Raw genomic sequence first — 12,200 nt, forward strand, 5'->3', positions numbered from 1 at the left:
CATGGTGAATCTGGCTATTGTGATTCCTAGTCGGTGATGCACCTCAACTTTGTCTCTGGGTAGTTAGGTCATACATCATGTAGCACTACTGATCAACCACCTTGATACCCCTTTCATAAACCCCATTAAAATGAATTAGGCGGCTAATAGCAGCATAATTTGGTCGTAAAATTGGAGGAGGACAAGAGTTATCCGCATTACTCTGATGCTGCTATTATCCGCATAATAGCAGCATCGGGACAAGATTTTGAGTTTATGAACGCATTTCCAAATAATGCGGATAATTGCCATGGTGCGGTCACAAGGTCACCCTTTTCCAACACAACCGCATCGGAGGGGGCGTGTCCAGTTGTCATGGCGATTATCCGCCTTTTTCAGGACGGGCGCTCGTAAAAGTAATGGTGCTTATTTTCGGAGTTTATGAACGCAATTTTTATTGAATTATCCGCATTACTCTTAGGCGGCTAATTGGAGGATAGGTTTATGAAAAGGGTATTAGGCTAGTAGTTTTCAATTATGCCCTTGATAAACAGTCAATATTTCATACTTCAAGTATAGTATATGAAAAGTGTATGAAAATAAATATTTTTTACAAATGTTGTACCGTAAAAATAATCACAGTACATGTATGTAGGCCTACATGAAAATGATCCATAACTGTTTTCAAACATAGAACTCAGGAAATTCTTTCCGAACATGTGGTGATGCTATCATGAAGTGAAAGAATATGTGTTTAATGCATATCCTGTAAATCACCTTGTAAACTAGCGATGTAGCTACATGTATTTCATGCATTCTTACCGTCACACATGCTCCTTCGATTTCATCCTTAAAGGACAAGTCCACCCCAACAAAAAGTTGATTTGAATAAAAAGACAAAAATCCAACAAACATAACACTGAAAATTTCATCAAATTCGGATGTAAAATAAGAGTTATGACATGAAAGTTTTGCTTAATTTCACAAGATAGTTATATGCACATCCTGGTCGATATGCAAATGAGGGAACTGATGATGTCATCCACTCACTATTTCATTTGTATTTTATTATGTGAAATATGAAATATTCTAATTTTCTCCCCATTGAACATGTGGAATTACCATTATTTTAACAGTTTATTGTTAAGTTAAGTTGGTCCTTATTGTCAATTCAGTAAAAATTGAAATATTGTACTATTCAAACAATAAACAAAAGAAACAGTGAGTGATGGACATCATCAACTCTCTCATTTGCATATCGCTGAGTTGTGCAGTTAACTGTTTTGTGAAAATGAGCGAAATTTAAATATTTCATAACTTTTTTCTTTAAATCAGATTTCGATGAAATTTGCAGAGTTATGTTCGTTTGATTTTTCTCTTTCATTTCAAATCAATTTTCTGGGATGGACTTGACCTTTAAATTACTAGTAGTAATTGTAAATTTCAAGTAGTACTTTTCTGTTAAAGGCAACTTATAGTGTACATGTAATACACCTCGTGTACTGTATTGTGTTTCGCTTACTGTTTGAGAGAAGAGAAATGAAGTAGATGAATTTCAGCCTGATTTCCATGTGAACTTTATGTACTATACACTGTTAGGATTTTGTAATGTTTCTGCCACTTCATTATTCCCCTACAGAAATTTCCAAGCTTGCGGGAAGCGTGCGACTAGCTTGCGCAAGCTTGCGGCATGCTAGTAACTAGCATGCGGCTAGCTTAATAAGCGTGTGATATGCGTGCAGAGTAATAGTTAAGCGATCCTTTAGCGAGCAGGGACTGTTCGCTAGCAGGCACTCGCTTATTAAGCGAGCGCCCTGCTAGTCGCATGCTAGTTACTAGCAAGCGGCACGCTTAAATTTCTGCAGGGGTTAACAATATTTCTCAGATAGTGGTGTTACCTTAATACATAAATGATGGTGATAATTGCACCTCATAAAATACCAGTTTCTATACAATATGAATCAATAGAGCTAAAATGAACTATCTGTAATCTATAATGTAATATAATGCTTTCAGATGAACCAATTTATGGTTCATTCATGCAGTATGAATGGACAACAGTACGTCTAAACTACAAGTGATATCCCAGGAAAACTAGTGAAACATCACTTTGAACAAGAAAATATGGTGCTTAATACATGTTATTGAGTGCACTGATGTAGACTAATCTCTCTTGGGATTACCGCAGAGGAATGATGTCACAATCAGGGTGCAACTAACATGCAAGTATTATAAAAACACCAATTGTGCCATGTCCCTCCAATAGGAGATATGGTCTTTTTTTTTCTCTGCAACCTTTCAAGAACGTTTTGTGGAAACTGAATGTTGAATGTGTGCAATGAACTCATCAAAAAGTGTTCGAATACTGTAAATGTTAAAGTTTGATTCTTTGGGACTCTGCATGCTAATTTCACGAGCTGGAATTACCCATGTCTCTTGTCTGTCAGTTCTTTCACATCTTCTTTAGACAGTGTGGAAAAGGATGCATGTGCACCTTTCCTTGATTTTTTTTTATTTATCAACTTGGTTTTGACAAAAAAATTGATAACTCTGCCATTTATAGCAAGTACTGTACCATAGAAGCAGCCGCCGCCACCTACAGGTATACACTCCAGTCTTGCGTTAGTTGTTTTCTTTCTTTTTTTGGACAAATGTGCGTTGGCAGTTTTCATACAAAAACCTGCACCAAATCCTGTTTGTTAATCAACTAACGCAATTTAGGAGCGTATTTCCCATGACTGCTTCACAGCCAATGTTTGTAGTCTTAATTCATTCGACGTGCATGTGTCATTTACGTTTTGTGTACATGTAGCAGCAAAGATATACATGCAGCTTGCAGCCTCCGCCTAAATTATAGGCTACCATTATATTAGCGTAGCCATCAGGTATAAGCACTATGCAATGAGTTTAGAAGTACATGTATGAACTTTGTATAATTATTCTTATTTGTTGATATTGGTATGACTTTTCCAATACAATAATTTGTTTCTCTTTCTCTTTGTCATTTCCTGCAGTCTGATAGCGAGGATTGTGATAGACTGAACCTTGATGCACAGAGCCCGAAACCAAAGAGTGCTGGATTCGCTACATCCTTACCCCGTGGTTTCAAGTTAGCCCGCCCTCTCTCTATTGACGAGAGTCGCTATGTCAGGCGTGGTAGTCTTGGGGCAGCGATGATGGGACCGTTCCACCTGAGCGTAGGGAGTTCCACCGGCTATCAGTCTAGTACGACCAATGCGTTGACTCTAGGAGGGGACTCTGGGAGTAATCTTACCAGAATGAGGCCTCTTCTTGGACAGTCTGCACCTTCACTGTCAGCCAGTCTGGTGAGTAGCATGCAGTGTTCTTATATGGAATCCCTCCTATACTAGTCCTATCATCATGTAGTTGATGTCCCAGTCTTATGTTACAGTATACTGTGATGAAACTCTTGTGCCAGGCATGTATTTGGTCAGATCCAAGAACTTTTATTGTTAGCATCTGAGACACTATCTCACTATTTAAAATTGTTTGAAAATGGTTAAGATTAATATTATTACAGATCTCCATTGACAATTTGTTTGTACAGTGTAACATGTATTGCACATAAATGTAACGTGTTGTGTTAATCAGCCCCATCGATATGAGTTAGTAAAGTTTTGTGTTATGGGACCCAGAAGAACCAGGAGCTTTCTTTCTTTAGTCCATATCAAGGTTCTTAAAAATTGTTTCCAAGCATATCACTTGGTGCTTTCAGACCGCCTCAAAGTTTGTCAGTTCCAGGTATTTTCTGATTGGGAAATTTACCCCGATCAGAAAATACCAGGTGATATTGCCAATGTGAAAGCAAATTATGCGTAATCTCCCCGAAAGACAATACCCACTAAATAGTAGATACTTGTCAAAATTACGAGAACTTTCGTGGGGATTTTTCCAAGGTTGCAGGTATTTTGGCAATGTGAAAGCAATTTACTGGAACTTTCAAGCTAGCGTGTAGTTTGGCGCGGGCGCCTTGGGTGGCTGCTGAGCTAGTGATTTTGAATCTGGCGCCTCGCTTGCTTATCAGACCACACTGCGCATGCTCGTAACTTCAGGAACTTATCCCACAGGGTATGTTTTGGGGCGATGTGAATGCAGGAATAATTAATGGGTATTTTGTAGCCTAGAAAAGTTCCGTAATTTAGCTGGGATTCTCATGATCAAGGCGGTTTGAAACCACCTAGTGTTATTCGAGATTATAGATGATGGTTGCAAAGAATAAAGCTTAAATCAGTTTTTATCATCCATTATGCCTGTGTTATCTCTTTGGGTTTATATATGTTCATATTTTTACTTTAGTGAAACTCCTACATGTATATGCTTTTATAGCCAATGTTCGCAATGTGGATGCTTGTGAATCATAAAAAGCTTTTAAGATATTCAGTATGATTTTGATGTTTTTATCTCAAGGGAATGAAAAGATATTCGTTTCCCCCTTCCAATCGTCAGATGAGGGTTAGTATTTGAGCTTTGTGTAGAATTGTACATGTCGGGAACATTTTGAGAGATAAGATCCCATGTATGAATAGCACAATGACCATTGTCACTGTCATAATCATCATCACCACCACCACTTCACCTCTCATAATCATCAGCATCAGTATCATCATATTCATCATCATTGTTGTATCCATTATTATCATCACTATTATCATCATCACTAGCATATTTGTCATCATAATCATAAACATTATCACCACCACCACCACGACTGTCATCATCACCATTATCATTATCACAGTACCAGTCTTCCTGCAAAAGCCTGAATTCAGGCTCTGGCAATATATTTTCAGGCGTTACAGCATTTTTGTGTACAAAATATTGTATTGTAGGTGATTTTCAGGCCCTCTGATCAATTCCAACTGGCATCCCTAATTATCACCATCATCATCACTATCATATTTCTCGTCCTAATCATAAACATCACCATAACCACCACCACCACAATACTCGCAGTCATTACCTTCAACATAGTCGTCATAATTGCACCCAATTTACCCTTCTTTTTGTGAGGTTTCATTTGTAATTCTGGTTTAAATCATACATGTATTTTTATTAAGTACACGATCATATTTTGAAGCAATTTTCAGGCCTTCATCTTACTGAGGACAAGTACACGTGTGGGCTTGTACTGCTATACTCTAGTCTTACAATTCATATTTTGCAAGGCTCCAAACCCCTTTCTAATTGTGATACTAACATCTCTGAGTTGTAAAGACTAGTCACGTCTACCTCAAGTGATGGTCGTGTAGGCTCCACTCCACTTCACTACCGCTAGACTACGCTACACCTACCCGAACATCAAGGTGTTGAACTACAGTATGTAGCTCTGATACTCCGAGTGACAAAGGTGGGATTTTTTTTGGGGGGAATATAAAACTCATGCACCAACATGATTTTAAAAATAATAAAAAACTACTTTTCATCCCAATTTCACTCCGTATACATCCTCCGGCTAGTCTAAAAATTGGTGATTTAGAGCCAGTATCAGGTCCTCCACACATTTATTCACTGCCGATTCCAAAACATCGCAGGCGTGGAAATCACAGCTCAGTTTATATATTCATGATAGGACTATAGATCGGGATCTGCATCTTTTAAAAATTGTGTTGGTGCATGAGTTTCCTATTTTCCCCCATAAAATCCCACCTTTGTCACTCGGAGTATCAGAGTGAGTTCACCACCTTGATGTTCGGATAGGTGGAGCGTAGTGTAGCGGTAGTGAAGTGGAGTGGACCCTACACGAACGTCATTTGAGGTAAGTCATGTCCTGCCTCACTTGTTATCATCATCTCATTGCCAATGACATTTACAATAGGAATGTAATACCAGACATGACCCTAGCTCCCATACAGGAAGGAACTGCATTCAACAGACACATTAACTCATTATCAATGTCATTATGTGTTTGCTAACCATTCTTGAAAAGTAATGGCCACATGATGCAGCCTTGAGGCCATGCAAAATGTTAAATGCTTAATGTAGGCCTCTTGTTCAATCTATTTTATTCTTAAAAAGGACCTAATTTTTGTGATCTCTAAGTACATGTACTTCCATACATGTAGGTCTCATATCTATTTAGAATAAAAAAATGTTTTAGTTTGATAACATTTCAGTTGAAATCTTTCCAACTGCAAACAGGGCCTAGTTGTATAAATCTTATTTTTAGATATTGACACCAGCTACATGTCATATTACACATCAGATATACATTTGTGTATGCTATTGAAATTGTGCTATCTCAATGGCAGATGATACAAAGGTATTTTGAAACAAAGTCAAACAAATTGTCATTATCTTTTGAAGGATAGTGTGTATTTTGCAATCTAGCAATACGCTATTTGTCCACTCAGTACATGTAGGCCTTTTCATACTTGTAGACTATAACATTTCTTTCACTATCAAATAATCTTTTTGGCCATCAATTTTAGTGGTTCTTTGCTCTGTGTAACTACATGTACATGTTTCATTTTTTTCCCCCAACTGTCCTTCACATAATATAATTACTTATAATGTCAATTTTCATATCTGCCCTTCAATCTTAGTAATTATTTGTCTGTCTGGTTGTCCTATCAAATATTTGCTTTTGTTTGTCACAGTGCAGTGCATGTTAGTTATCTTCTCAGTGATCATTGTCTTTTGTGTACATGTGTGCCGTTTCATGTCTAACATACATCCTTGGATCTCTGTATTAATGTATTATTGTTTTCCTGTCATATGGCCACATCAAGGGTGAAAAAGGTCACCATATTACTGCAAATTTTTTTCGATGGAGAAAGAACAATGAAAATTACGAAACGTTGATGTAATTTCTATTCCATGAAGGAATTTTTCAATACTTAAACCGGGCCTGTAACATAAAATTTAGCGACCTATCATGGGGCCGAGTTTTGTGATCGATCATATACAGTAACCAATGCAATCAATTGTAGAAATCGACCAAATGATCAATCGCCAAGTTTGATGTTACCCCGCCTTGGTCATTGCAACACTTCCTAACCTTACCACAACAAGGAAATCCTGAGGATACAAGTTTTCCTTTCATAATCTGATAATGATATCACTTTCTTGGAGCCAAAAGGGCTTTAATTGCCTGTTTTAAAGGGGAAGTTCACCCTGACAATTTTTTTTGGTAAAAATAGCAGAGAAAATAATAAAAAATATTGCCAAAGGTTTGAGAAAGATTCATCAAATAATTAAAAAGTTATTAGAATTTTAATTACTTGGTTTGTGACGTCATAAATGCGAGCAGCATTCCTACATAGCGAATGGTAAAAAATCAATGAAATGTCATTTTCTCAGAAAATTGAAAATAGTTTTCAGTGTACCTTTTGTATATCAATAGAAAAATAATTTCACACCTGATCATGAATAGAAAACAAAATTAATTCATCAGGAACCGTACAAAATTTGAAATTCATGCATTTTATATTACATAACACATGAGGCAGCTGCTCGTTTATGACGTCACAAATCCAAAACTATGAACTCTAATAACTTTCTTACTCTTTAACGGATTTTCCTCAAACCTTCACCAATAATTTTTACTATTTTTTCTGCTATTTTTACAACAAAGTTTTCTTCAGGGTGAACTTCCCCTTTAAATAGACTTGCTGCTTGAGTCGAATATGTAATGTACAATTTGGTGCTTTTGATGACCCCTTCATCCCATGTACATTCTCATACTGAAGTGCTAATTTTAACACTGACAGTGAGATTGAAAAGTGACTGCACTTCAGAGTGCTGACTTTGGAGTTAAAAATCGGAACTCCAAAGTGCAGACATTCTCCTTCAGTGCTAAATTAGCTTCATTTTTGAAGAGTGTTTATTCCTATCTTTTTCCTTCTCTGCTTTCATTTCTCAAGTTTCACAGAGTTATATTGGGATAGATCCAGGTAGAAAACAAAAATACGATTCATTACAGTATGAAAAAGTTTAGTTTGTGTTAAGCCTGTCTTAAGGTTCAAATGGTATAGTGTCATTAATGCTGTAGGTCTTTTATTTGAAAGTGCTCCTCGACCAGCTCACTAATTAACCCTGCCTGAAGTATAGAGGGCCAACATTCTACATGAAAATAGCACCTGCCCACTTAATAAGATATGAACAGATGTGGGATAATCTCAGGCTTACATGCACATTAAAGAAATCAATGTAGACATCAGCAAAATCAGGGAAATTCTGACCTGTGAATTTGTTTAGTTTTATTTCTTTTTGCCCCACAATAAGTATGATCTATGTTTTGTTTTTCTGTGTGAAATTGTTTTGTAAAGATAAAAGCTTCATTAAACTTTTCAATCACTCATTTCCTGTATGTATTGCAGGTTCATGTTTAATTATACACCATTATTACTTTCACTCTCAAAATATACATGATATACAAGTATGTACACATTCATGATGGAACCCAAGTTTAAAGGCATTGCTCACCCCACAGCATAAAAATAGAATCACTTTTATCAGCATGCAAGCACAGCACTGAAAATTTCATTAAAAAATCAGGTGTTCGTGTACTGTATAAAAGGAAAGTCATGAAATCAAAAATATTTTCTCAATCAAAACATGTCTTCATACAGTAAGGGTGATCTGCAAATGGAAGACATGATGATGTCACACTCAATATTGCTATTTTGATTATATTTTGGGAAATTTTAGTTGTGAATGATGAAGAAAGGAGCCACTTTCATTGATAATTATCAGTAGGGCAATTCCATAATATGTGGGATGTTCATGAAATTTTCTCTCTGATTTCTTGTTCTTTTGGCAATCTGTAATGTTCTCAAAGGACCATGACTTGGTCAGTTATGAGTAAAGTTATATAGAGTCTTAGACTTGAGAAAAATGGGGTCAGATGTTTACAAAAAGGTTGATCATTTTATGGAATTAGCCAGCTGCAATAGTGGCAATCTCACACCCTTCTTCCCTTATCCGTTGTGGCCCGGTGGATTAGTCTCCGGACTCTGAAACAGAGGGTCATGGGTTCGAATCCCAACCATGGCGTAATTTCCTTCTGCAAGAAATTGATCAACAATGTGCTGCACTCAACCCAGGTGAGGTAAATGGGTACCTGGCAGGAATTTATTCCTTGAAACGCAGCGTGCCTAACAGCTGCACTGCTAAAGCAAGGGTAATTATGCTGCATATACTGTAGAGTGCTTAGAGACTTTTGACAAAGTAACTATTAAGCGCTATATAAAGCAAGTTTAATTATTAACCCTGTAGATATTTTATCATACGAGGTATTTTTGGGAATGGCTTTCACGTTAATTTTAATGCAAATGAAGTAATTATTTTTCTTTCATTGTTTAATTTCAGAAGGAGATGTCTCTGGTACGAAGAGGGAGGTAAGTTTTTGATATAATTTTCTTTTTTATACTCTGAAAAATAGAATTATTATGATAATTATTTATAAATATAAGTGATATATCCTTTGAATTGAGTAGGCAACTTTCAGTGGGTGTTAGAGAGAGTGAAGTAAGAGAGGTAGAAAGAGAATGAGAGCATGGGAGAAGACTTAGGGTGTGTTTATGCTTCCATTGCGAGGACAGAATCAGCGATTTCAAACGTCGATTCAAAACGCCGATCGTAAACGTGATTCTGGGAGTGCTGTTTATGCTTAACTTTTCAGAGCAAATCATGATCTCCAGCTGGATTCGCATCGTAAAGCGAGGTCAAATTGGGTGCGCCTTTTTTCGAAAGTTTTTTTTCCAATTGTTATTACGTGGAGATAACATGGAGCAATACGACTGTATTTGCCTGCGGATTTTCGTCTCACCGGAAGCATGTACCAAATGACGTCATTTAAACACGTTTACGATCGTGGTTCTGTTTATACTTCCCCAGAAAGCCTGATTCTGGTCAAATGACATTTACAAACGCACCTTTTTGTGAGTTTACGATCGGCGTTTTGAAACGGCATTTAAATGAAAGTAAGCATGGACGCAACCGTGTTTTGGACTAATCACGTTTGGAAACGCTGATTCTGGCCTGAAAAGTGGAAGCATAAACACGGCCTTAGTGATGTCCCAAAAGATGGCATCATTCTTTGAAAATAAAGAAAGAAACTTTTAACGTATTCCCACTTTTGATGTGAATGATTTAGCTCTAATTTTGACGCAAATTAAGAATTGCCCTACATTCGTGGCTAATTGATGCAGGAAATGAAGAATATTGTTGATTCATTAGCAGGTTTCCCTTCTGTGTCAGTATGTCTAGAAATCTGGCGGCATGATTAGGATTGGACCCCATCAAGGCTTCTGAGTTCCCCCTTTCCATACACATTACACATAGATCTCCCAGTTCCTACATCGAAAGGGTTAAGACCAAACACTCATTTACAAACGCCTTCAGAGCTAAATCAGTCCCTAGGAGTTTGGAAATATTTTCATCAGTTGACTTTTCTGTCTTTCCCGCTCTGATGACAGCACAAAAAGCTGTTGAAGTCCTACATTTTTTTTTTGAGAAAAGGACTTTGCTATTGACAGCTCAACTGCTTTATTTTCTCCCCATTTGATGACAAAAAAAGTAAGATGTGATGTATATGTAGAGAGAGTCAGAAAAAGAGGCCGAGGAACAGAGGAAGAAAAAAAGAGAGCAAAAGAGAAAGGAGAGGATGAAGAGAGAGAGAAGAGGAGGAAAAGAAGAAGAGAGAGGGGGAGATAATGAAAGAAAGAAAAATAGAAAGATGAGCAAGCAACACATAGTGACCTACATGCAACAGATATCCTTAAAATGAACTTTAACTCTTTGCAGCTAAATTAAATTTGGGGAACAGTTGATTCCATGTTATTTTCTTTAATTCAAGATTTCCATATTGCACTATTGATACATATTACTAATTTGTAGATGTTATCCAAGAACTATTGCCTTTTATTGGCTTTATATCCAATTTGAAGTTAGGGGAGAAAACTAATTATTACGATTGTTGAATTTAATTGTACAAATGTGCCAGACTGCAATATCAGCCCGCAAAGGGTTAAAAGAAAAAGAGTTCAAAATAGCAAAAGAGAAAAAGAAGGTGTGAAGAAGTAAAACAAGTGCACCGTGCTGTCATTGTGAAAGATGTTTTGTTACCTTCAACGCATTGTCTACTGACAAGTGTTGCATATATGGGCCCAACTTAATTGTGTGCTCTCTTGTGGTTTGAAAGACATTGTGTATGCAGTTGTCATTCATTAGCTAGTGCACCAATTTATTCACCCATCTTGGACTTGTTCTAAAGAGACTGTTCAGCGACTTTGAAAAGTTCTATGAGATTCTACATTGAGCGCGGTAGGAACTGAAATCAAAATACTGATGAAATTTATGTTATATTTTAAAATGATCTGCAGCAGAACAAAAAAGAGCAACATGTGATTTGTGTCGGGTGACCCATTTATTTGATTGGAAGGACTGCTATTCGCGTTAATAAGGGAGAGTCCCTACTTGGTGCCTTCATCAGTTTTATATTGATTTTGGAAGCGATACTGTGGATATTTCCTCTGCTTGAATGAGATGGTGATTAGAACCCTGTTCTGACTTTGCCAATTCAACAAATATGAAAATGAAGACCAGCAGCTTAGTTATTTCAAATTTCACTATATGATGGAACTATCAGAAATTCTGTGTTACAATGGTTATTTGGTGGGGTGTCATTAGAGATCAAAATTTTAATTTATCTTAATAATATTACAGCAATTGCGTGGTTGTTGCAGGATATAGATTTTGAAGCAGGCATTTCTAAGAAGCGTCAAACTGTATAGTATGAACAGATTATGCAATTAAATTTTCATAAGTAACTTATATTCACTTTTTTATAACCGAAAATCCCTGAATTTTCTATAAAAAAATAACAGCTTATTCTTTTTGCAATTTTGCAAGACTGATTCCTGATGGACTCCATCTTCTCATCGATGAATGGATCAGAGAAAATATTATGCATCCATACCAGTGAATATGATTATTAGTTGCCAAAGTCCTCACCGATTCTATGCTCTGTGACAAAACATCAGTCTTTTTCAACATTAGTAATGCTGAAAGCCTCAGCTGGTTCCAAGGAAAGGGCAAATCATCCAGCTTCCTGCATGATTCTTCATACTACATTCAATGTCATTATATAAGGAATGCCACTGAAGGATTTTTTTTAAGCATATAACTTAGAAAAATGAAGAGCATCTAATGTCGGTAAAAAAAGGATAAAGGGAGTACAGTTTGAAAGCATATAATTT

At 36.7% G+C, this 12,200-nt stretch overlaps 1 protein-coding gene across 1 annotated transcript in view; it reads left to right on the forward strand.

The window, feature by feature from the left end:
• Positions 1–9,342, forward strand: part of LOC121424249 (microtubule-associated serine/threonine-protein kinase 4-like) — a 28,173-nt gene extending 18,831 nt beyond the window's left edge. The window contains exons 2-4 of the mRNA XM_041619866.1: positions 2,994–3,305; positions 4,408–4,452; positions 9,310–9,342. Coding sequence (XP_041475800.1) covers positions 2,994–3,305; positions 4,408–4,452; positions 9,310–9,342 — 390 coding nt within the window. The remainder of the gene's footprint in view (positions 1–2,993; positions 3,306–4,407; positions 4,453–9,309) is intronic.
• Positions 9,343–12,200: the final 2,858 nt, after the last annotated feature.

Source organism: Lytechinus variegatus, chromosome 11 (assembly GCF_018143015.1).
Source record: "Lytechinus variegatus isolate NC3 chromosome 11, Lvar_3.0, whole genome shotgun sequence".
Lineage (NCBI taxonomy): Eukaryota > Metazoa > Echinodermata > Echinoidea > Temnopleuroida > Toxopneustidae > Lytechinus > Lytechinus variegatus.